Source organism: Mobula birostris, chromosome 1 (genome assembly GCF_030028105.1).
Source record: "Mobula birostris isolate sMobBir1 chromosome 1, sMobBir1.hap1, whole genome shotgun sequence".
NCBI classification, from domain to species: Eukaryota; Metazoa; Chordata; class Chondrichthyes; order Myliobatiformes; family Myliobatidae; genus Mobula; species Mobula birostris.
The window spans coordinates 229,857,586-229,883,732 of record NC_092370.1 but is presented as its reverse complement, the minus strand read 5'-3'; the positions used below and the strand labels follow the sequence as shown (position 1 = coordinate 229,883,732).

Genomic DNA, 26,147 nt, shown 5'->3' with positions numbered 1-26,147 from the left:
CTAGCCCTCACCAAACCCTGTTGCTTTAATTTTCACTTCTAAAAGCCCGTGAGATTTTCTACCAATTCTGACATTGCTTATTATCATATTGAACGGAATGATCACCAACATCATTTAGCAACCAAGGCCTTCTCTGGCACTCCCTTGTTAATGTTCTCTGCCTCCCTAAAGCTCTCACCTCCTTTAAGCTTCTTCTCTGAGATGGGTATTAGAATTGGCTTATTATTGTTGCATGTACTGAGATACATTGAGAAACTTGTGTACTGTTCATACAGATTAGATCATTATTCTGTGCATTGAAGTAATGCAAAGTTAAAAAAAACAGAATATAGAATAAAGTGTAACATTTTCAGAGGAAGTCAAAGTCAGAGTAAAATTTACTACAAAAGTGCATATATGTTACCAAGTGCTACCCTGACATTCATTTTCTTACAGACATTTACGGAAAGTAAAGAAATAAATAGAACTTATGAAAAACTGTACATAAACCAAGACTGACAAAGAGCCAATGTATGAAAGTGCAGGTCAAGCACACAATAAGGTGCAAGGCAAATTATAAGGTCAAGGGTCCATTTTATTGCACTGGGAAACCGTTCGATAGTCTGATGACAGATGCTGTCCTTGATCCTGGTGGTACATGTTTTCAGGCTTTTGTATCTTCTGCCCAGTGGGAGAGGGGAGAAGAGAGAATGTTCAGGGTGGGTGTGGTCTTTAATTATGCTGGCTGCTTTACCGAAGTAAAGCCAGAGTCTACCCAACATTCCTTCAAAAGGTTCCATGTCGACTTTCCATTTGTGAAGTACCTTTCAAGGTAGCACATGGTAACATATATGCACTTTAGTAGTAAACTTTACTCTGACTTTGACTTTCTCTGCAGACGTTGTGCAGTTTTGGTCCCCTAATCTGAGGAAAGACATCCTTGCCATAGAGGGAGTACAAAGAAGGTTCACCAGATTGATTCCTGGGATGGCAGGACTTTCATATGAAGAAAGACTGGATGAACTGGGCTTGTACTCGTTGGAATTTAGAAGATTGAGGGGGGATCTGATTGAAACGTATAAGATCCTAAAGGGATTGGACAGGCTAGATGCAGGAAGATTGTTCCCGATGTTGGGGAAGTCCAGAACGAGGGGCCACAGTTTGAGGATAGAGGGGAAGCCTTTTAGGACCGAGATTAGGAAAAAGTTCTTCACACAGAGAGTGGTGAATCTGTGGAATTCTCTGCCACAGAAAACAGTTGAGGCCAGTTCACTGGCTATATTTAAGAGGGGGTTAGATATGGCCCTTGGCTACGGGGGTCAGGGGGTGTGGAGGGAAGGCTGGGGCGGGGTTCTGAGTTGGATGATGAGCCATGATCATAATAAATGGCGGTGCAGGCTCGAAGGGCCGAATGGCCTACTCCTGCACCTATTTTCTATGTATGTTTCTATGTTACACTTTATTCTATATCCACAATGACTTTCTAGTGCCAGCAATCACCGATTGGGGTCTGTTTCCCTCAGCTGTCTGTAAGGAGTTTTCACGTTCTCCCCATGACTGCGTGGGTTTCCTCCGTGTGCTCCTGGTTTCTCCCACAGTCCAAAGTTGTATGGTTAGGGCTAAGGTTAGTTGTGGCCTTTGTGGGCTGCTCCCCACCCCCAGCACAATCCTCGGATTGTGTTAGGCGTTGACGCAAAATGATGCATTTCACTGTATGTCTTGATCTTTCGCTGTACATGTGACAAATCAAGCTAATAGAATCTATTATTAATGCAAGCTGTTACAGGTGTTGTCAGTGCTTCTCCCGACCCAGGTAAAATTAAGGTAATGTTTTCCGGAGCACAAAAGAATCACCATAACGCTGAAGGCTAAAGGTCCCATGTTTATTTTCTGTTGCCTTCTGTTAAACCAGAGTGTAGCTAGGACAGCTGGCCCCATTTCCCCGGTGAAAGGCAGCATCTGTCCTTCAGTCTGTCTGCTCTGACTTAATGTAAATTGCCATATTGTGGATGTGTTTGCAATGAGATGGGTGCTGGCTGTGAGCGTGCAGAGAGAGTGCAGTGTTCTTGTGTCAGTGTTAGGTTCACGGAGAGAGAACAAAGTCGATGTGAGGCGTTCAGTTTTATAATTGCTCCATCTACCTGTGCAGAACAGTCCTGCAGTTATGTACTCAGTGAAAGATGGCCTTAAGATTTTATCTCATTGTAGAAATCCAATAAATGACTTAACTAATTAATCCCCATGTAAATAATAGCAGGGTAGTTTGTGGTTTTGTAAGCCCAGAAGCAGAGCTGGTGGACGCCTCCCCACAGTACAAGTCATGGGAGGAACCTTAGCAGGTCAAGCCGCATCAGTGGCGTTACAGGCTTTACTGCATCCAAAACATCAGTTGTCCCCTTCCCTCCAGAAATGCCGCTGAGTACCTCTAGTATTTTGTGTGTGGCTCTAGATTCCAGCTTCTATGGTTTCTTGAGTAACCTGGGGATATTTCCACTGATTGAGCCCTGAGCTGTGGGTGGCCCCAAAGCATGGGATAATCTTTGAGACAGAGATCATAGCATGTCAAAGTCAAAGTAAATCTACTATCAAAGCATTTATAAGTTACCATATACTACCTTGAGATTCTTTTGTTTCTTGTACACATTTATAGGAAAATAAAGAAATATAATGGAGTTCATGAAAATCTATACATAAACAATGACTAACAAATAACCCAATGTGTAAAAGAAGACAAATTGTGAAAATAAAAAAATAATAAGACTGAGAACATGAGTTGTAGAGTCCTTGAAAGTGAGTCTGTAGGTTGTGCAATCATTTCAGAGTTATGGTGAGTGAAGTAATCCACACCAGTTCGGGAGCCTGATGGTTGAGGTATAATAACTGTTCCTGAACCTGGTAGTGTAGGACCCACCTCTCCTCTACCTCCTGCCTGTTGTTAGTAGAGAGAGGAGAGCACGGCCTGGATGATGGATGCTGCTTTCTTGTGGCAGTGTTCTATGCACATGTGCTCAATAGTAGGGAGGGCTTTGCCTGTGATGGACTGAGCCTCTTTTTCTGTTGACTTCTTTCTGTCCACCTCTTTCTGTAGACTTTTCTTTCCAGCGTATTGGTGTTTTCATACCATTCTGCAATGCAGCCAGTTAAAATAGTCTCGGCTGTGCATACTTAGACATTAGTCTACAGAAAACCAATATGGTTAGGGTGAGAAAGTGGCCCTGGTTGTGGAAGGATTGAGATGGATCATTTCACCTCTGTAAAATGTTTACCAATCTCTCAGTGAGACATCACGCTGACGGTGTTCAATTTTTCTTTGCAGCTGGTACAACGTACATATTCGGACGTGGAGGAGGGCTCATAACCTACACTTGGCCAGCTAACGACAGGCCCAGCACAAGGACAGACCGCTTGGCTGTTGGATTCAGCACGTCAGTGAAGGATGCCATCTTGGTGCGAGTGGACAGTGCTCCTGGTCTGGGTGACTTCCTTCAGCTTCACATAGTGAGTACCTCCCACCTAACGTAACATACATTTGCAAACTATCCATGGCCTCCTCAATCTCATCCTCAACAGAAAAATTAGGTCTGCAGTTTTAAAACAACTTAAACAGTGGGAATGTCAGCTGAAAAATCTGCTGGGAACTAGATAGTTCTGTTTGACTTTCCATACCTCTTCTCTCCTCTCCTTCTCCCTCCCCCTCCACCTCCCTGTCCAACTCCCCATCCAACTCCCCCTCCACCTCCCTGTCCAGCTCCCCATCCACCTCTCCTCCCCCTCTACCACCCCCTGCCCCTTCCCCCCTACTCCCCCACTTCCCCATTCCCCATTCCCCATCTCCCCCTCTCCCCTTCCCCTCTCCCCTTCTCACCCTTCTCTCCATCTCCCTCTCTATCCCCCTCCCTCCCTCTCCCTCCATCTCTCTCTCCTTTTCTCTGAAAATATTTTTCTTTTTCTTTGTGTTATTTTTTCACATTCCCTCTTTGTATTTATTTCTGTCGATCTTGCTTACTGTCTACCTTTGTCTTTATTTCCCACTCTCTATCCGTATTCCCTACCTCACTATTTCTTTCATTTTCTCAATTGTCTATCTCTCTTTCTTTCCCCCTCTCAATATCTCTTTCTATCTCTCGATCTATCAGTCAAATTTTTTGACTTTATGTCCCTCTGCCCCTCACAATATTTTTCTGATGCTCTCTTTGTGTCTCACGCTGTCTGCCTCTCATTTACTCAGCTGTCTCATTTTCCCTCCCTTGTTAAGAAACAGAATGAGAGACCATGTTGAAAACTGCGGAGAAATTAGCTCTTGTATTCTTTGCTCCTGCATACATGTCATGTTGATGAATGCAACAGATCTCGTTAAATGACAGAAAATCTAATTGCAGTGCTTACTTCTTCTGAGGTGTCGGGCCACTGATGCCTGAAGATATCAGGACTTGTGACCCCTCCTCATCAGAGCAGTGATTTATTAGCCCAGGTGATTTGCTAGGCCACTGGTACTCAGTTTTCATGGGGAGAAAATCAGTAAAAGAATAATTTATAGTGTACTCTGTTTAAAGAAACACCTCAAATGAAATAGCAGTAAGTTTTGTTCATTCACTCTCTATCAACTCTTGATGTGACTCAATTAGAACAGCAACCTCTTTATAGAATGCAGCAAGAGTTTATTAAATGGTAGAAACATGATTTCTTCTGAATATCTTTAACATTAGGTGAAGGTCCAAGATTCCCTCCAGTAATGAAGGTTGGCAGCTTGTTATCATTCCCTGATTACGGAAATCATTGCTTGGATCTATCCATTCATTTCTCTTTGGAAGTTACCCAGGAGAATATTCCGGATGCAAATTATACCGTTTAGGAAAGTAATTGTTGGCATTTCTTGTGGGATCTTGGTTTGCAGCCATCTTGAGGCTGGTATGGAGCCAGGTGTTCCTGTTTGCAGATTTTTTTCTGGAGACAATCCAGGAAGGGATCTATAAATTTGCTGAAGAAAACTGTTGAGAAAAAATATTTATTTTTTTGCCTTGGCATGAAAGAATGATTGGCAAGCTATTCTTATGTGTTTGGATATTACGAAAGGATTTCCATTTGCTGTTTTTTCATAAAATGGAATTGAAATCTTTTGGAGTTGTGATGGATATTCACTATCCAGTACCCAATAGGTTCATTGCCAACCTCAGCTTTCTAGCACAGCAGCATGATCTTTCCAAAGGGTCAGAGTTATTTGTGACAAAGTTAAACTTCTAACCAATATTCTTCGCTCAGCTTCATGTTGGAAACAAGGCACAGTCTCCAGTGCGTAATGTAAATTGAAAGCAATATAATCAGTCTGAATCTAACAGGACAACTTTGCAAGAAAACAGCACGGTCTATAGAACACAGGTCGGTCTACAGCAGGGGACTGGCTGAATTATTTAATTCCAGGAAGTTTGCAGGCCAGACGCTGATGTCACTGAGCATATCAAACATGGTCACAGGTATGATCATTCGATGATTGGGATATTTGTGTAATCAGAGTCAGCCCTCACAACATTAATTTGGGTGTTTGGGATCTCTGTCTCCAGAAGCTTTTAGACCATCTGTGTAAAGTACTTTGTCCTGGCAAAGATATCTGAAAACCATCGTGTACAAATAATGTCAACTGGTAGCAACAGTATAAATGTTAGAAAGTATTGAGGATTGTTAGGAATGACAAGAAGAATAACAGAAAGATGGGGTCACAAGAAGAACTAGAATTCATTCCTCAATCTGTGGTTTCTGCAATGGACAACTCTTTTGTCTGCAAATTATTGGTATGATCTTTTAGCTTGTAAGAGTTGTAAGCTGGAGATAATTTAATGTTTTCTACCACAAATTGTCAATCGATGAACCTAATCTTTGTTCCTTGAACGATATTTTAAATTGGATTCTCAGAGTAAAACACCTTAGGTTCGGGAGTAGTCCTCACAAAGCACATAGAAACATAGAAACATCGAAAACCTACAGCACAATACAGGCCCTTCGGCCCACAAAGCTGTGCTGAACATATCCCTACCTTAGAACCACCTAGACTTTACCCATAGCCCTCAATTTTTCTAAGCTCCATGTAGCCATCCAGGAGTCTCTTAAAAACCCTATCTTTTCCGCCTCCACCACCGCCACCAGCAACCCATTCCACGCACTCACCATTTTCTGCGTAAAAAACTTACCCCTGACATCTCCTCTGGACCTACTTCCAAGCGCCTTAAAACTATGCCTTCTGGTGGTAGCCATTTCAGCCCTGGGGAAAAGCCTCTGACTATCCACATGATCAATGCCTCTCATTTTCTTGTGCATCTCTATCAAGTCACCTCTCATCCTCCGTTGCTCCAAGGAGAAAAGGCCCAGTTCACTCAACCTATTCTCATAAGGCATGCTCCCCAATCCAGGCAACATCCTTGTAAATCACATACCTTACCTTGAGTGCATACGAAATTCTCATTTGATATCATGTTCGTGTGACATTGCCATTATTGTTGCCTTTGTGGTGAAGGTCCTTATGAAAGATTTCTAGGATCAACTGAAAGGACCACAATAGAGAGGGGTCCTTTTAGAATGGAAATAAGGAGGAATTTCTTTATCCAGAGAGTGGTAAATCTGTGGAATTCATTATCACAGGCAACTATGGAGGCTAAGTCTTTATGTATATTTAAGGCAGAGGTTGATAGACTCTCGATTAGTCAGAAGGCTATCTGACATGAAGGGATACAGGGAGAAGGCAGGAGATGGGGCTGAGAGGAAAAATGGATCAGCCATGATGAAATGGTAGAGCAGACTTGATGCGCCAAATGGCCTAATTCTGCTCCTATACCTTCTGGTCTTATGATCGTATGGAAAGGACAGGCATACGAACACCAGTGTACTGGAGGAGGCCAACATGAACAGCATCTCCTCTGCAATAAAATAATACAAACTCTGATGGATAGGTCATGTCATCCGGATGCCTAGCTCACATCTCTACAAACAGATCCTTTACTCCCAGTTGAAGGGAAGTCAGTGAGCCTCTGGTGGCAAAGGAAACACTTCAAAGACAGCATTAAAATCAGAACAAAGAAATTCAACGTTGCATCCAAAAAACTGGGAAGACATTGCACTCAACAGATACACCTGGAAGAAATCTGTTCAAGAGGGAGCGGTGCTACATGACAACAACCGCCACTGTGCCGCAGAGAACTATCGGTTACTGCAAAAGGAGTGAATGAACGGCTATAAAAACCCAACCGCTAACCACAGCCTCCACCTACACTGCACCAGAATATGTGGATCCTGGATCAGCCTCTACAAACTCACCGATAGACAATCCTTCAGGAGAACATCCTACTCAACTCAATTGATTGTACTCCTACTGTGTGATGAAGATTTTTTCATGGAATTAATGTAATAGGAAATGAAGTATAGATTATTGGAAGTAAACAGTATGTTTCTAAATGGGGCCTTCATTCCATTTGAATTTTCTGGAAAGGCAAGTTAATTACAAGGCAAACACTTTTCTCCATCTTCTCACCCTGTATTAAGTCCTCTTCTCTCTGTCCATTATTCCCACTCTCCCCTCATCTATCTTTTCTCTTTTACTGTCCAACTTTAACCTTCTTTCTCAGCCCTTCAGACTCACCCACCTTCCCTCCTTTCTTTACCTCTCTCCACATAGTCTTTCACCTGCCCTCCTCTTCTCTCAACACACATAAAAGTTGCTGGTGAACACAGCAGTCCAGGCAGCATCTGTAGGAAGAGGTACAGTCGATGTTTTGGGCCGAGACCCTTCGTCAGGACTAACTGAAAGAAGAGATAGTAAGAGATTTCCTCAACTCTCTTCATTTATCCTCCCACACTTCCCGTCTCACACACCGTGCATGCTGTTGTAATGCATGAATAGTCGACTTACTGTCGACTTCCTGCCAGCTTAAACTAGTCTGGCTATTCTCCTCTGACCTCTTTCATGAGCAAGATGTCATGCAGAGCTAACTAAATTAATGGCACATAACTAAACTGATCCCTTCTTCCTGAACATGGATCACATCCACAGTAGCACAGCGATTAGTGCAAAACTACTATAGTGTCAGTGATCTGCGTTCAAATCCACCACTGTCTGGAAGGAGTTTGAATATTCTCCCCATGGCCATGTGGGCTTTTACCTTACATGTCTAATGGCAAGTTTCTGGCCTGAAGTTTTATGAAGCCATTGCTAGGATAGTAACCAGGCATGAGTTTACTATCGTTCACTTTGGCCTAGAGTTTGTGAACCTGTTACATACCTTCTCGTATGGTATCAACCTTGGAGGGTCTACTTTATCTCACCACTACATGCTCAACCTCCCATCTCACTCTGTTGTGCTACAGAGCCAAGAATTCACGATTACCCACCATTAATTACCATCCTCTACTACCCTTACGCTTGGAATGATCTGTCTGGTGGAATACCAGAGCAAAAGCTTTTGACTGTCTCTGCGTACATGTGACAATAGCAAACCATTAAACCCATCTTTCTCCACTTCAACCCCAGCTTCCTGATCTGATACCTGTCAGATATTGTATGAAGACATCCCTGTGAAGAACTTGGGGCTTTGTTTATAAAGTCTATTTGTGAATATTAAGAATATATTGTTCTTGTTAATATAAGACATTAATTGGTAATTATGTTTGCAGTTGATAAAATTCCACCCTTCCCAGAACATTGTTCATTTGTTATATCCCATGTCGTGTGGAATGGGTGATCATGGTCTTTCCATGACCGTGATTGTTCTTAGTAAATTACCTTCTTCTGGGCAGTGTATTTACAAGATGGGTGACCCCAGCCTTTATCAACACTCTTTGGAGATTGTCTGCCTGGTGTTAGTTGTCGCATAAGCAGGACTTGTGATAAGCACCGGCTGCTTATACGATCATCTCCCATGGCTTCACGTGATCCTGATCTGGGGGTGGAGTGGACTAAGCATGTGCTTCACCTGCAGGCTAGTGGAGGGAAGGAGCACCTTACACCTCCTTTGGTAGAGACATATCTTCACCGCCCAGCACCAGAACATACTGGTACAATTCTACGTTGCAAACATATGGAGCATCCTTACATCAGCCGTCACAATCTGTTTGGCTCAAAGGTTCATTTATTATCAAAGTATACAACTCTGAAAGTCTTCTTCTCCAGATAGCCATGAAACCAAGGAACCAAGAAAGGTGCAGCATCCTCTCACAATGTACAAAGCTCCAGCAAACTAAGGCAGTGGAGGCCAATTCTCTGGATACTTTCAAGAAGGAGCTAGATAGGTATCTTATGGATAGTGGAATCAAGGGTTATGGGGACAAGGCAGGTACCGGGTATTGATAGTAGATGATCAGCCATGATCTCAGAATGGCGGTGCAGGCTCGAAGGGCCGAATGGTCTACTTCTACACCTATTGTCTATTGTCTATAGGTCAGCAAAAAGGTCATTAGCTGCATTCTTCCTTGCAGCTTGACTTGCATTTGTCCAGAACAAAGTAACAGGCAAGAAGAATGGCAGACACTACCCACCCAGCAAACTGGCTTTTCCAAAAGCTCCCTTCCGGAAAGCGCTATAGGGCTATTAAAACAAAAACTTTGCACCATCTTAAAAGTTTCTTCCCCAAGCAGTTAATCTGATCAACCATTCTTGTTACCCCCCCCACTTCTTTTATCTATTACCTCCATCACTGCACTGTACTATAAACACTTCAAACTAGTTTTTATATTTTTATAACACAATGTTACACTGTAAATAAATGCTGGTATTAACACATATTTTATCCCATATCTGTTCTTCTAATTTTATTTACATATAAAACTCTAATATATAATATATTCTCTCTCTCTATTTCTATATATATATATACCGTGGCATGCATAAGTTTGGGCACCCCTGGTCAAAATTTCTGTTTCTCTGAATAGCCAAGCGAGTAAAAGATAACCTGAATTCCAAAAGGCATAAGGTTAAAGATGACACCTTTCTTTAATATCTTAAGCAAGATTACTTATTTATTTCCACCGTTTACAGTTTCAAAATAACAAAAAAGGAAAAAGGCCCGAAACAAAAGTTTGGGCACCCTGCATGGTCAGTACTTAGTAACACCCCCCTTGGCAAGTATCACAGCTTGTGAACACTTTTTGTAGCCAGCTAAGAGTCTTTCAATTCTTGTTTGGGGGATTTTCACCCATTCTTCCTTGAAAAAGGCTTCTAGTTCTGTGAGATACTTGGGCCGTCTTGCATGCACTGCTCTTTTGAGGTCTATCCCTAGATCTTCGATGATGTTTAGGTTGGGGGACTATGAGGGTCATGGCAAAACCTTCATCTTGCACCTCTTGAGGTAGTCAATTGTGGATTTTGAGGTGTGTTTAGGATCATTATCCTATTGTAGAAGCCATTCTCTTTTCATCTTCAGCTTTTTTACAGACGGTGTGATGTTTACTTCCAGAATTTGCTGGTATTTAATTGAATTCATTCTTCCCTCCACCAGTCAAATGTTCCCTGTGCCACTGGCTGCAAAACAAACCCAAAGCATGATCGATCCACCCCCATGCTTAACAGTTGGAGAGGTGTTCTCTTCATGAAATTCTGCACCTTTTTTTCTCCAAACATACCTTTGCTCATTGCGGCCAAAAAGTTCTATTCTAACTTCATCAGTCCACAGGACTTGTTTCCAAAATGCATCAGGCTTGTTAAAACGTTCCTTTGCAAACCTCTAACGCTGAATTTTTTGGTGAGGACGCAGGAAAGGTTTTCTTCTGATGACTCTTGCATAAAGGTCATATTTGTGCAGGTGTCGCTGCACAGTAGAACAGTGCACCACCACTCCAGAGTCTGCTAAATCTTCCTGAAGGTCTTTTGCAGTCAAGCGGGGGTTTTGATTTGCCTTTCTAGCAATCTTACGAGCAGTTCTCTCGGAAAGTTTTCTTCGTCTTCCAGACCTCAACTTGACTTCCACTGTTCCTGTTAACTGCCATTTCTTAATTACATTACGAACTGAGGAAACGGCTACCTGAAAACGCTTTTCTACCTTCTTATAGCCTTCTCCTGCTTCGTAGGCATCAATTATTTTAATTTTCAGGGTGCTAGGCAGCTGTTCAAGGAGCTCAAGGCTGCTGATTGTTGCGACAAGGTTTGAGGAGTCAGGGTATTTATAAAGCTTTTAAATTTGCATAACCTGGCCTTTCCTAATGATGATTGTAAACAAGCCATAGCCTTAACAAGCTGATTAAGGTCTGAGACCTTGGTAAAAGTTAAAAATTGTACAAAACCAAAATAATACACTAATTTTGCTTAAAGTGTTGAAAAGAATGTTTCATCTTTAACTTTGACTTTTGGAGATCAGTTCATCTTCTACTCACTGAACTATTCGCAGTAACAGAAATTTTGACCGGGGTGCCCAAACTTTGCTTGCCACTGTATATATATGTAATTCTAGATAAATAATTCTTTATTCTTCATGATTGTTGAATGTTACTATTTTTACTGCATGCCAGACCAACACACCACAGCAAATTCCTGATACATGTAAGTAAAGTTCATCTTTGATCCTATTATCGAAGGTTTTCGTATCATATAGTAAGAATCCAATCATTTTTGAGTGATTGGATCCCTAATAAATCCTGTCCAGAGCTGTCTACAAAATGGAAAGGTACAATGAATACATATTGAAAGGAAGCTCCAAGATCATGGCTGGCTGGCGAGTTTTTGTATGGTGATTTTGTTCTGCTTTTGTTTGTGTGCCTCCTGTACATACAAGATTCAATGTGACATTATTGAGCTTGATGTTATCAGTTCACTCACAGCTCACAATGTCAGAATGGATTGTTGAGAGAAGATGACGACATCATAGACACAGACAGCAAACAGCAGGGTGCCGATGATCTGTCACTTGCCAGCTTAGCCATTGCTTTCTCCCTTACCCTGCATCCAAATAAGATCTATTTCCTTCTCCTAAGAAACAGGGATTCCTGCAGCTTTAGGACTGCTGAATGCAGAAACTTGCTGCGCGACACACAGTGCCACTGTTTTGTTCTGACCCTATATGCATTCTGCCTACAAAAGAATAAACTTCAGTGGTACAAACATTCTCTCTTTCATAAGACATAGGAACAGAATTAGGCCACTCAAACCACTGATCTGCTCCACCATTCAATCATAGCAGATATATTTTCCCTCTCACCTCTGTTCTCCTGCCTTCTCCCTGTAACCTTCTTCACCCTGGCTAATCAAGAGCCTCTCAATCTCCACTTTAAATATAACTTCAATATAAATATCTCTCTCAGAGGTTTACCTAATCTAGCAGTGAACCGAGCAGCAGATGCAGATTCAACAGCAATACCCATCACATCCGTCTCCACCTATCCATCCCCCTAATCTAATACCTCCATGTTATCCTATTAAGTTTATTTTTTATATAACTCTTTATCTTTTTAATTATTGAGTGTTGTTTTTTGTTGACTGTCATGCCAACACACCGTTGCGAATTCCTAATATATGTACTGTGTGTACATATAGAGAATACTATAGGAAGGTCGCCTCACTATGGGAAGGATGTGGAAGCATTGGAAAGGGTACAGAGGAGATTGACCAGGACGCTGCCTGGTTGATCAGAGATTAAGGGAGCTAGGGCTTTACTCTTTGGAGAGAAGGAGGATGAGAGGAGACATGATAGAGGTGTACAAGATATTAAGAGGAATAGATAGAGTGGATAGCCAGCACCTCTTCCCCAGGGCACCACTGCTCAATACTAGAGGACATGGCTTTAAGGTAAGGGGTGGGAAGTTCAAGGAGGATATTAGAGGAAGGTTTTTTTACTCAGAGAGTGGTTGGTGCGTGGAATGCACTGCCTGAGTCAGTGGTGGAGGCAGATACACTAGTGAAGTTTAAGAGACTACTAGACAGGTATACGGAGGAATTTAAGGTGGGGGGTTATATGGGAGGCAGGGTTTGAGGGTCGGCACAACATTGAGGGCCGAAGGGCCTGTAATGTGATGTACTATTCTATGTTCTATGTTCTATAAAGCTGATCCTTGACTGTCTTGCAGCAACCCGTCAATGTGCTCATGCTCATGCTGTGAGTCAGAGGGCCGTGAGACAGAATCCTGTAGAACTGAGTGCTATTTTTCAGATGTAGTGTTAAACCGTCCAGTCCTTATTCTTGTCTGCACTCTTAACTTTACAGTCACCTCACAATCTACCTTGATATGTTCTTGCATTTTGTTAAGGTCTGTCCGCACAGTACTTTCTCTTTAGCTGCTGCACTTTATTTTCTACCCATCCTAGCTTTATGGCCATAGAACATAGAACATTGCAGCAGAGTGCAGGCCCTTCAGCCCACAATGTTGTGCTGACCCTTTAGTCTACTCTTGCACACCTGCATCAATTACTTCTCATCCTCCCTCGCTTCAAAAAGCAAAGCCCTAGCTTGTTCATCCTATCTTCAAAAGATATGCTCTGAAGTCCAGGCAGCATCCTGGTAAATCTCTTCTGCACCCTGTCTAAAGCTTCCACATCCTTCCTATAGTGAGGCAACCAGAACTAAACACAACATTATAAGTATGGTCTAACCAGAGGTTTATACAGCTATAACATTACCCCACAGCTCTTGAACTCAATCCCCAGACTAATGAAGGCCAACACAACACTCGCCTCCTTCACAGTGCTCTCAACCTGTGTGGTAGTTTTGAGGGATCAAACATGTTTAGACCATGTTTGTGCACTTCCTGGAAGAGAACAAACTCTTTGACCATAAAGGCATGATAGTCAAGCTAATTCTCGTCACGGAACATAGAACATCACAGCACAATACCAGGCCCTTTGGCCCATGATGTTGTGCCAACCCTTTAACCTACCCTTGCCTCCCACATAGCCTTCTATTTTTTATTTCATCCACGTGTCTCTTCAATGTTCACCTGCTTTCACATCCCTCCCTGGGAGGTGCCTGGAAGCAGCTTATTATCACTCCTTAGACCATGATTGTCAACCTGCATCTTCAGTGTTCCAGTTGCTGCCCTGCCTCAACCTACACTCCCTCCCCCTCCTGTCTTCTCCTATCATTTTGGATCTCCCCCTCCCCCTCCCACTTTCAAATCCCTTACTCACTCTTCCTTCAGTTAGTCCTGACGAAGGGTCTCGGCCTGAAACGTCAACTGTACCTCTTCCTAGAGATGCTGCCTGGCCTGCTGCGTTCACCAGCAACTTTGATGTGTGTTGCTCCACCAATCACCTGCCCGCTTGTACTCCTTCCCCTCACTACCATCTTAATCTGTATTCTTCCCCCTTCCTTTCCAGTCCTGAGGAAGGGACTCGGCCCAAAACATCACCCGCTTGTTCCTTTCGATAGATGCTGCCTGACCCGTTTAGTTCCTCCAGCATTTTCTGTGTACGCCGCTCTGGATTTCCATCATCTACAGAATCTCTTGTGTTTAAGGCTTTCCAGGAAACCATGTTGCTCACCAGTGTGCATTTATCTTCCAGTCGAGGTGGTTCTGACAACTTATTATTAAGAAATAAAGCCAGCAGTGTGATTTATGTCCAAGCGTAGGACAGACTCTCAAACAGCCACAGAGGTTCGTTTCAAATCAAAAACAGGTTTAGGATGTAAATTTGCATCGTGCCTGAAGTAGGGAGTCCTCGTATATTGCACTTAATAAGAACTTACTCGTATAAGTGACAGGAAGATGTACATTTTCATAGCTGCTATTACAGAAAGCTAACAAAATAACGGTCTGAATGTTTTAGTATGCAGTGTGCTGTGCTCAAATTTGGGCAACACTTAAAAGCAAAACAGCAACAGCATGCTTTTGTAGAGCACCATGAACTTGACAAAGTGTTCCCAGTTCCTTCTGAGGAGTACTATCAAACCAGAGTGAAACCAAGGAGAAATGAGGGCAGAATGTCAAAGGCCCAGTGACAGAGTTAGGTTTGAAGGAGGAAGGAGATGATTAGGTTTGGGGCCTTACAAGAGTGTGGAATTAGAGGAATGGTTCGCTTTATCTGTCACATTTACATCCAAACATCAAGACATGCAGTGAAATGTATTATTTCCGTCAATGTCCGACGCAGTCGGAGGATGTGCTGTGGATAGCTCAGAGGTGTTGCCATGCTTCTGGCACCAACGTAGCACGCCCACAACTTACTGACCTGCGTGTCTTTGGAATGTAGAAATTGGAGCACCTAGAGGAACCCCGCACAGTCACAGAGATAATGCACAAAATTTCTTAAATACAGGGTCAGAAATTGAACCCTGATCGCTAGCACTGTAAAGCATTATGCTAACCGCTACACCACCGCACTGTCCAAGAAACAGGGACACCTCATTGGAATATCATAAACGCAAGAGATTCTGCAGATGCTGGAAAACTTGAGCAACACACACAAAATGCTGGAGGAACTCAGCAGGCCAGGCTGCATCTATGGAGGGGAATAAACCGCGGACATTTTGTGCCGAGACCCTTCATTAGGACACGGCCTGAAACGTCGACTGTGTATTCTCTCCATAGATGCTACCTTACCTGCTGAGTTCCTCCAGCATTTTGTATGTTGTTTGAAGGATTATCAGGTTGGTGAAGTCCGAAGACTGGGGGAAACATGACCGTGAAGAGATTTGAAAAGCAAGGAGTATTTTTAATTTCTTAATTGCTTCACTAGAAGCCAACAGGCACAGAGGAGGTGGGGGAGCCAAACCTATGTGTGAGGGCATGAGCAGCAATGCCGGGCGTAGATATAAAATAGGTTAATAAAATAAGAACACATTTTCCCATTATCCAGTCACAGAGAATCCGGATGGGACTTGGCCCGAAGAATGCTCTTTGAGAAATGAGAATTCTCATCCCAGGCATCAGCTGTCCTAGATTCCTCCAGCTTCGCGTGTGAGCTTCGGTAGAAAGTAGGAAGGAAACGTTAGCAGCAGAGGAATCATATTCCCTGGTGCCTGCTAAGCTGGCTGAACTCATTCAGTGGGTCAGTGGAGGCCTGCAATTGGCCTTTACGCTTCCACACTTGCTGGGAGAAAGGAGACAACGCTGTGGATAAAGTAATTGAAGAGACTACCCCTCCCCCGCTACCCATCCTCCTTAAAGCAAACCTACAGATGCAAAACCAGACAGGACAAGCACAGTGTCCTTGGCAATAGTGTAATTCTAGTCTCTGTATCAATGAATTAAGCTTTATCTGAAAGAGGATACCATCACTTAACCACAGCACATATGCACGTATGAGTGTGGGTGTATTGTGTGTGCCTGCTGGAGAGAGTGTCTATGCATGAGGGAGTATCAGAATCAGGTTTAATATCACCAGGAGAGTGAGAGTGTGAGAGCGAGAGTGTGTGTGTGTGTGTGTGTGTGTGTGTGTGTTAGGGTTGCCAACTTTCTCACTCCCAAATAAGGGACAAAAGTAGCAGTCAAATACAGGACACTTGTGTTTACCCCGAGAAAGACTACCATGACCATGAAGCCTTGCGCGGGCACCTGTGTGCCCGTACGTGATGTGCGCATACGTGATGTGCACATGCGTGTACGTGCCGATTTTTTCCTACAAATCGGTTTTGGCTTAATCTTCCTGATTCTGATACACTGTACATAAATTATTTCTACTTTATATAGGCTGTGTATTTATCATATCATTCCTACTTTTACTATATGTTAGTGTTATTTTAGGTTTTATGTGTTATTGATATGATTTGGTAGGTTATTTTTTGGGTCTGGGAAAGCTCAAACATTTTTCCCATATAAATTAATGGAAATTGCTTCTTCGCTTTACGCCATTTCCGCTTACGAACACTTTCATAGGAATGCTCTACCTTAGCGGGGGAAATACGGGACAAGGGTGGTCCTGTATGGGACAAACCAATTTAGCCCAACATGCGGGATGTCCCAGCTAATACAGGACAGTTGGCAACCCTAGTGTGTGTGTGTGTGTGTGTGTGTGTGTGTGAGAGAGAGACTGTATGACAGACTACGAGACTATGCACAAAAATTCAGGAACAACTGTCCAATCTCTTACATAAGTGACTGGACATCCAGGGCATTACTGACTATGCAAGGAAATACAGCATCGACTGTAACAGTGATGCCTCCTTCCCTGACGCTGTGAACAATCTATATGCATGCTTTAAGGCATGCAGCACAACGCCAGGTGAGCGGCCACTGTCTGTAACAGCAGCGGACATGAGAAGGGCTCTACAGAGAGTCATCTCCCGTGAGGCGGCTGGGCCAGACAACATCCCTAACTGAGTGCTCAGGAGGTGTGCATACCAGCTCACTGATGTCTTCACGGACATCTTCAACAGTTCACTCATCTAGGTTGCTGTCCCCACTTGCTGCAAATCAGCTTCCGTCATCCCTGTACCAAAGAACACTGCACCTTCAGAACTAAATGACTATCACCCAGTGACACTGACACCAATTATCATGATGTGTTTTTAAAGGGCTGGTAATGGTATATATCAAAAATCCATTCATACCACATTGAACACGCACCAATATGCTTGCAGGAAGAACCAACCTACGACGTACGTCATAGCATCGGTCATAGAGCAGTTCCGTCTGTCCATACATCTGTCACTCACCTGACCCTGACACACCTGGAAAGCGAGGACACTTCTGTCAGAACGCTGTTTCTGGCTTTCCATTCAGCCCTCAACACTATTGTCCCACAGGCCGTGGTGAGCAAGCTCCCGCTCGGTCTGAATGCACCACTGTGCAACCTGGCGTTGCATTTCCTAATGAACAGACCTCAGGTAGTCAGGGTGCATGACCGCTCCTCCCTCCTCATCATCCTCATTACGGGAGCCTCTGAGGGCTCCGGGCTGAGCCCATTGCTGTACACTCCAGTTACAAGCACCCAAAAATCACATCATCAAGTTCGCCCATGACACGGCAGAATAATGATGGCTCATCATGAACAATGATGGAAGATGGAAGAGCTCGAGGTCTGGTGCCAGGCAAGTAACTTCTTCCTCAGTGTTAACAAGACAAAGGAGATGGCTATTGGCTTCCGGAGAACCCGCACTACCCACGCCTCCCTTTACATTGGCACTACAGCAGTGGAAAGTACAAGTAGTTTCAAACTCCTGGGAGTGCACGTCACACACAATCTCTGTTTTCTGAGGAGGCTGAAGAGAGCTGGAGTTTGCACATCCATACTCACGTCATTCTGCAGATGCTCAGCGGAGAGCATCCTAACAAGCTGCATCAGTGCATGGAGAGAAAACTGCACTGTGGCATTCAAGAGAGCTCGACAACAGGTAGTCAGAATTGCCTAGCACATCAGTGGCACCAGCCTACCTGCTATCAAGGTGCCAGAAAAGGGCTAGTAATATCATGAAGGATCCCACCCACCCTGCTCATGGACTGCTTGTTCCACTCCCATCAAGGAGGAAGCAACGTCGCATCCATGAAGGATCATCTGACTCAAAAACAGTTACTTTCCCCAAGCAAGTAGAAGCAACAACTCCACTCACTCCACCACTACTTTATTATTTCCTGTCAGTCACCTTATGTATCGTCTAGTGTTACGCTATGGACATACAGTTAATCTAGGTCTGTCAGCTATATTATGTATTTCTATTTATTGTGTTTTTATTATTATTCTGTTCTTAATCTTATTGTGGGGTTTTTTTGCACTGCATCGGATCTAGGGTAACAATTATTTTGTTCTTTACATTTGTGTGCAGCAAATAACATCAAACATTCTTGAACCTTGACTCTGTGTGTGTGTGTGTGTGCGCTGTGAGTGTGGAAGTGTGTGTACACGTTTGTGTACTCATGAATCTGGATATGTGTGTGTAGGTTGTGTGCGCATGTGCATATGTTGTGTGTTTGTGTGTATTAGTGTACGTGTGCATGTTTGTGTCTGTGAAAGAAAGAGAATGAGAGTGAGAAGAGTATGTGAGTGCAAATGTATGGGAAGAGGGATGTTAACAGGGTCACATTATTAACAAAGCTTGACACAAATCCTCTGAGAGCTGTGTATTTCTCTTACTGTCCATCCTTCTCATTGTTCGGCTTTGAATGTAACAACTCCACCATTGCCAAGCAGTGGAGTTGATTCAAGGTAATAGACAGGAATTCACGGGGAAGGTTTAGACCATCTTATCAACAAGACAGTTATCAAATTGTTATCACATCATGAAGCTAGAATGAGACAAAAGCCAGGTTTAAATTGCAGAGCGAAAGGAACATTTATTTCATGCAGGTGAACTCCCCACCCAGCTTTGCCATTATGAAGTCCATGCAGCATCAACATTCTGAGGGTCACCACTGACCAGAAACCCAACCAAGCTAGCCACATTAATGCTAGAGGAACTCGGCACCTCAGGCAGCATCTATGGAGGAAAATGGACAGTCCATGTTTCAGGCTGAGACTGGAAAGGAAGGGGTCAGAAACCAGAATAAGAAGATGGGGAAGGGAGAGGATAAGCTTCACGTGCCAGCTTGTTCTCCTCCTCTCCCTCTTCCACCTATCACTTCCCAGCTTCTCACTTCATACCCCCATCGCTCACCCATCCACCTTCCCCCTCCCCTCACCATGCTTATGCCTCCTTCCTTTACAGTCCTGATGAAGGGTCTTGGTCCAAAACATTGACTGTTTATTCCTGTCCATAGTTGCTGTCTGACTTCCTGAGTTCCTCCAGCATCGTCTGTATTGTTCAAGAGTTCCAGCATCTGCAGAATCTTTTGTCAAGTCAAGTCAAGTCGCTTTTTATTGTCATTTTGACCATGAACTGCTGGTACAGTACACAGTAAAAGCGAAACAACATTTAAGTATAACTTTACAAGTATAACATAGCAAAGATGAGTGGGAAGCCGGAGGATTGGGAAACTTTTAAAGAGCAACAGAAGATAACTAAAAGGGCAATACACAGAGAAAAAATGAGGTAGGAAGGTAAACTAGCCAAGAATATAAAGGAGGATAGTAAAAGCTTCTTTAGGTATGTGAAAAGGAAAAAAATAGTTAAGACCAAAACTGGGCCCTTGAAGACAGGAGCGGATGAATTTATTATGGGGAACAAGGAAATGGCAAACGAGTTGAATAGGTACTTTGGATCTGTCTTCACTAGGAAAGACACAAGCAATCTCCCAGATGTAATAGTGGCCAAAGGACCTAGGGTAATGGATGAATTGAAGGAAATTTATATTAGGCAGGAAATGGTGTTGGATAGGCTGTTGGGTCTGAAGGCTGATAAGCCCCCGGGACCTGATGGTCTGCATCCCAGCATACTTAAGGAGGTGGCTTTAGAAATTGTGGACGCATTGGTAATCATTTTCCAATGTTCTATAGATTCAGGATCAGTTCCTGTGGATTGGAGGGTGGCTAATGTTGTCCCTCTCTTCAAGAAGGGAGGAAGAGAGAAAACAGGGAATTATAGACTGGTTAGCCTGACGTAGGTGGTGGGAAAGATGCTGGGGTCAATTATAGAAGATGAAATTACAACACATCTGGATAGCAGTAACAGGATTGGTCCGAGTCAGCATGGATTTACGAAGGGGAAATCGTGCTTGACTAATCTTCTGGAATTTTTTGAGGATGTAACTATGAAAATGGACAAGGGAGAGCCAGTGGATATAGTGTACCTGGACTTTCAGAAAGCCTTTGATAAAGTCCCATATAGGAGATTAGTGGGCAAAATTAGGTCACATGGTATTGGGGGCAGAGTACTGACATGGATTGAAAATTGGCTGGCTGACAGAAAACAAAAAGTAGCGATTAACGGGTCCCTTTCGGAATGGCAGGCAGTGACCAATGGGGTACAGCAGGGTTCAGTGCTGGGACCGCAGCTGTTTACAATATATATTAATGATTTAGATGAGGGAATTAAAAGTAACATTAGCAAATTTGCTGATGACACAATGCTGGGTGGCAGTGTGAAACGTGAGGAGGATGTTATGAGAATGCAGGGTGACTTGGACAGGTTGGATGAGTGGGCAGGTGCATGGCAGAAGCAGTTTAATGTGGATAAATATGAGGTTATCCACTTTGGTGGTAAGAACGTGAAAGCAGATTATTATCTAAATGGAGTCAAGTTAGGAAAAGGGGAAGTACAACGAGATCTAGGTGTTCTTGTACATCAGTCACTGAAAGCAAGCATGCAAGTACAGCAGGCAGTGAAGAAAGCTAATGACATGCTGGCCTTCATAACAAGGGGAATTGAGTATTCCAATAATACTACCAATAATTCTAATAATACTACCAATCTGCATATCTTTGTGGGAGAAAACCGGGACACCCAGGGGAACCTATGTGGTCACAAGGAGAACGTGCAAGCTCCACAAAGACAGCACCCGAGGTCAAGAGTGAATCAAAGTCTCTGGCACTACGAGGCATATTCAGATTCAGATTCATGTACTTATCACATGTATTTTGAAACATACAGTGAAATGTATGAAGCGACTGTAATAACTACAGGAGAATCTCCTTGCTGAGCATCGTTGGGAAGGTCTTCGCCTACATGGTCCTGAACAGACTGCAGAAAATTGCCGAAAGTGTATATCCCAAGTCTCAGTGCGGTTTCAGGTCAGAACGCTTCACAATCAACATGATCTTCTCCCTTCGACAGCTACAAGAGAAATGCAGAGAGCAAGGACAACCACTCTACGTCGCTTTCGTTGACCTCACGAAGGCCTTCGACCTTGTGAGCAGAGATGGCCTGTTTGAAATCCTCTCCAGGATTGGTTGTCCTCCGAGGCTCCTCAGGATAGTTCAGTCATTCCACACAGACATGAAGGGCGTCATTCAGTTCGATGGCTCTTCTTCGGAGGCCTTCAACATCCTCAGCGGTGTGAAGCAGGGCTGTGTGCTTGCCCCCACCCTGTTTGGCATCGTCTTCGCAGTCATGCTGAAGCACACCTTTGGAACATCAACTGATAGTGTCTACCTCCACACCAGATCGGACAGGAGGCTGTTCAGTCTGTCCCGGCTGAGGGCAAAAACCAAGGTTCGTGAAGTACTCGTCAGGGACACGTTGTTTGCAGATGACGTGGCACTGGCAACACACTCTGAAGAGCAACTGCAACGCCTCACGGACAGCTTCTCAAGAGCTTGACCATCAGCCTGAAGAAGACCAACGTGTTGGGCCAAGGCATTGAGCGCTCCCCTTCATTACCATCAACAATTACGAGCTGGAGGTAGTTCACAAGTTTACATACCTTGGCTCCACCATCACTGACAGTCTCTCCCTAGACCCCGAGATCAACAGACGGATCGGACGAGCAGCCTCAACATTCGCCAGGCTGACAAAGAGAGTCTGGGAGAGCAGAAAGCTGACGACGCACACCAAAGCTGCAGCCTACAGGGCCTGTGTCCTCAGCACACTGCTTTACAGCAGCGAGACCTGGAGCCTCTACTACAGACAAGAGCGGCGTCTCAACGCTTTCCACCTTCGCAGCCTGAGACGCATCCTGGACATCACGTGGATTGACCGAGTCACCAACAATGAGGTCCTGGCCCGCTCCCAGATACCCAACCTCTTCACCCTGCTCCAACAATGCTGTCTCTGCTGGCTGGGCCACATACACCGCATGTCAGACGGGAGGATCCCGAAAGACCTGCTGTACGGGGAACTGGCCTCCGGCAAGAGAGCACAAGGGCGGCCCCATCTTCGTTTCAAAGATGTCTGCAAAAGAAACATGAAGTCACTGAACATGAACGTTGAGAGGTGGGAGGACATGGCAAGCGATCGCTGTCGCTGGAGGCTGGAACTACGCAGAGGTCTAAAAAGAGGAGAAGAGAAGCTGAGGCTTGCTGCTGAAGAAAAGCGCACTCGTCGGAAAAACAGCACCAAGACAACACTGGAGGACAGCGCCTTCAACTGCAGTCGCTGCAGCCGAGACTGTCACTCCCGTGTGGGACTCTACAGCCACAACGGATGCTGCTCTACCAACACAGACTGAAGCAAGATTTTCCAGGCACAGGTCCATGGTCTCACAAGACTAACGGATGCCACCAGAACAGTGAAGTGTATCATTTGTATTAACAACTAACACAACCTAAGGATGTGCTGGGTAGGGGGAGTGGGGGAGAGCTGAAAGTGTGGACACATATTCAGGGACCAACATGGAATGCTCACGATGTTCAGCAGAACAACACAGACATCAACAGCAACAGAACAACCTGCCTGTCGTTTTTCTCCCAACCACCTGCCCACTCACACACACAGACTGTCCAACAACCCCCCTGCTCCAGGCTTCCAGTGGACAGGCAGACATCGTGCCTGAGACTTCCCCGGTGGACTCTCTGTGAGACCCCAGGCTTCGACCATCATGCCTTGACTTCCAGAGTTCCAATCAACCTTTGTGCTTTTATCTGCAGTATTGACCCCAGCACCCGCCCTGTACTCCAGGCCTCCAGCTCAGGACTCACTGACCCGTGTACCGTAGGGGGCAGCGGCTTGACCACCTGCCCCACTGTGCATCCCCAGTTCCTGACGTTCCCGGGTCCACGAGGCACAAGTCAGGAGCATGATGGGATACTGTCCACTTCAAAATTCAAAGTACATTTATTATCAAAGTGCGTATGCAGTATTCAACCCTAAAATTTGTCTTCCCGCAGACAGTCATGAAACAAAGAAAACCATGGAACCAACATCAAATAGCGAACCCCCTCCCCCTGCGTGCAAACAGCAACAAAAAAAAAGACAATCAAAAGCACAGAATATAAGACACAAAAGGCATATTTCAGTCCAGTTCAGTTGCCCGTATCAGAATCAGGAATAGCTAAGAAGGTAACTCCCATCCCAGAGAAAGTACCTGCTGGATCAGCACCTGTTGTAAACCACACCCCCCTCAGTCCCTGTATAGTACACAATGACTACCATAGGTATTACTGCACAAAATCTTGCCAAAGCTTCACCACCCAAGCCCACCACCTCTGCCTCCCTAAACGAGGAGGGTGGCTGTCAGCAAGGTGAGACACCAGCTCTGAATTGCCCTTCAATCAGACTCATAAGTAGATTGCTGGGTCAGGATTGAGTACCAGTTTGAAGTACTGTCACCACAATCATGCAGCAATTCAGTAGTTGTTCTCAAGGGCAATTAGAGATGGGAAATGAATATAGACAGTGCCAGCAACATCCATTAGCAGATTAGCTAAACTAACCAAGCACTACAGTGCTCTATTTTGGAGCCTAGTGCTTTGTACATCCTCAGTTGCTTGGAATGAAGACCCCAAATCGATATGCTTTGTCAGTGTGCAGAATTTAATCAGTCCGGGTTGAAACACTCTTGAGACCTGATTGGTGCCCTACAACAAGATGGATTTTCATGGTACCTGTACCTCATTGTACCTGTGCATAAGATAGTAAACCTGACTTGACTTGATCACAAAAATTGTCTCTGATCATCTTACTCGAAAGCAGGAAAACTGTCCCTTTAAAATATAGACCGTCTGAGGGGTATAGATAGCATAAAAGCAAGCAGGCTTTTCCCACGGAGGTTGGGTGAGACTAGAACTAGAGATCACGGGTTTAGAGTGAAAGCTGAAGCATTTAATAGGACCCTCTTCACTCAGAGGGTGGTGAGAGTGTGGAATGAGCTGCCAGTGCAAGTAGCAGATACGGGTTTGATAGCAACATCTACAAGGACTTTGGATGGGAGAGATAGGGAGGGTTTTGATCCAGGTGCAGTTTGACGGGGCGAGGCAGAACGATAGTTCAGCATGAACTAGATGGGTTGAAGGGACTGTTTCTGTGCTGTAGCACCCTGTGATATAATGGCGCCAATGTATTGCCGATCTTGGACATCTAAAGTTAATTTCTATCATTGCAAACTGGTGCACAACACTCTGTGGGGTGGAGAGATTTAATAAGAAGTTGAGGGGCAACTTCTTCACCCTGAGTGTGGTCAGAGCGAGCTGTCAGAGGAAGTGATTGAGGCACTAATAACTTTAACCACACTTAAAAGGTACATGGATAGGGGAGGATGAGAGGGCTTTGGGTCAAACATGGGCAATGGGGTCCAAATTAGATGAAAATCATGGTCTGCATGGATCAGTGGGACTGAAGGCCTTGTTATCGTGTACTACGACTCTGTGACCAAAACTCTCCCTATCCTGTATTTGCCTCTTGTGACAAAGGGCATTTTTATCATACGACATGGGATAGCATGGTCTTCCCATGACCATTATTGTTCTTGGCAAATTTTTCTACAGGTCTGGTTTGCCATTGCCTTCTTTACAAAGACACTGGACAAAGGAGAAACTTATGCTTTTTTGTCTTCTCTGGATTTGAGAGGATTTGTTTGCTTTAAAGGAGTTTATAAGCTAGGTAGGGAGGGGCGATGTTCTTCAGGAGAAACTAGTTCAGGACACAGTGATATCAGAACCAGGTCATTCAGGAGAAATTAGGAATCACTCATTTAGGGAGAAGAAGAAAACAGTGGAAGAGAGAGTATGGACATGGGAGACACAAGTTCTACTATCTGTGTCACTGTGCCATCCCGCTCTTTTTATCCTGTAGTTAAGAAGGTATGGATCCAGTTGTGAACTTCATATGTGATAGAGTACATAGAACATAGAGTACAGCACTGTCCAGGCCCCTCAATCCAAGATGTTGCACTGACTTTTTATCTACTCTGAGATCAATCTAACACTTCTGTCCTACACAGCCCTTCACTTCTCTGTCATCCACGTGCCTATCTAAGAGTTTCTTAAGTGTCTCTACCATCACCTCTGGCACCGACGCACCCACCAGTCTCTGTGTTAAAAAAACTACCCCTGACATCCCTCCCCCCCCCCGCCCATCATTTCCTCCAATCATTTTAAAATTATACCCCCTGGTATTAGCCATTTCCACCCTGTAAATGTGCTAGATTTGTTCGAACAAAGTGAGTGAATGGGGGTCAGGTATGTAACTCATTGATCACAGTAACAGGTTTGATGAGTTGATGTCTGTTGCTGTCTTCCAACATTCTTTCCTCTAAGTGCTGTGCACTGGTTGTGCAACAGTTATTCCGAAACTTCTTGGAGAGAAGGTGCAGTACAACACTTGTCTTTACCTTTCTGATAAGGAGCTCAATTGCTTGACTAGGCTTCCCAGCTTCCAATATCCATCACATTGAATCATGGGAATGCCATCACCTCCAATGTCTCCATTGCACCTTAAAAGAATTTCATTGACTGTGAACTTCTCAGGATCATTGTGAAATGCTAAACAGATGGTCCCTCATGTCATAGAAGGGTAACTAAA

The 26,147-nt window shown here is 44.2% G+C and overlaps 1 protein-coding gene across 8 annotated transcripts in view; it reads left to right on the top strand.

Annotated features, from left to right (window-relative positions):
* nrxn3a (neurexin 3a) overlaps positions 1 to 26,147 on the top strand; it is a 2,269,325-nt gene that overhangs the window by 1,797,562 nt on the left and 445,616 nt on the right. For all 8 annotated transcript variants that reach the window (XM_072273216.1, XM_072273232.1, XM_072273229.1 and 5 more), the window contains one exon: positions 3,296 to 3,477. In XM_072273216.1, coding sequence (XP_072129317.1) covers positions 3,296 to 3,477 — 182 coding nt within the window. The remainder of the gene's footprint in view (positions 1 to 3,295; positions 3,478 to 26,147) is intronic.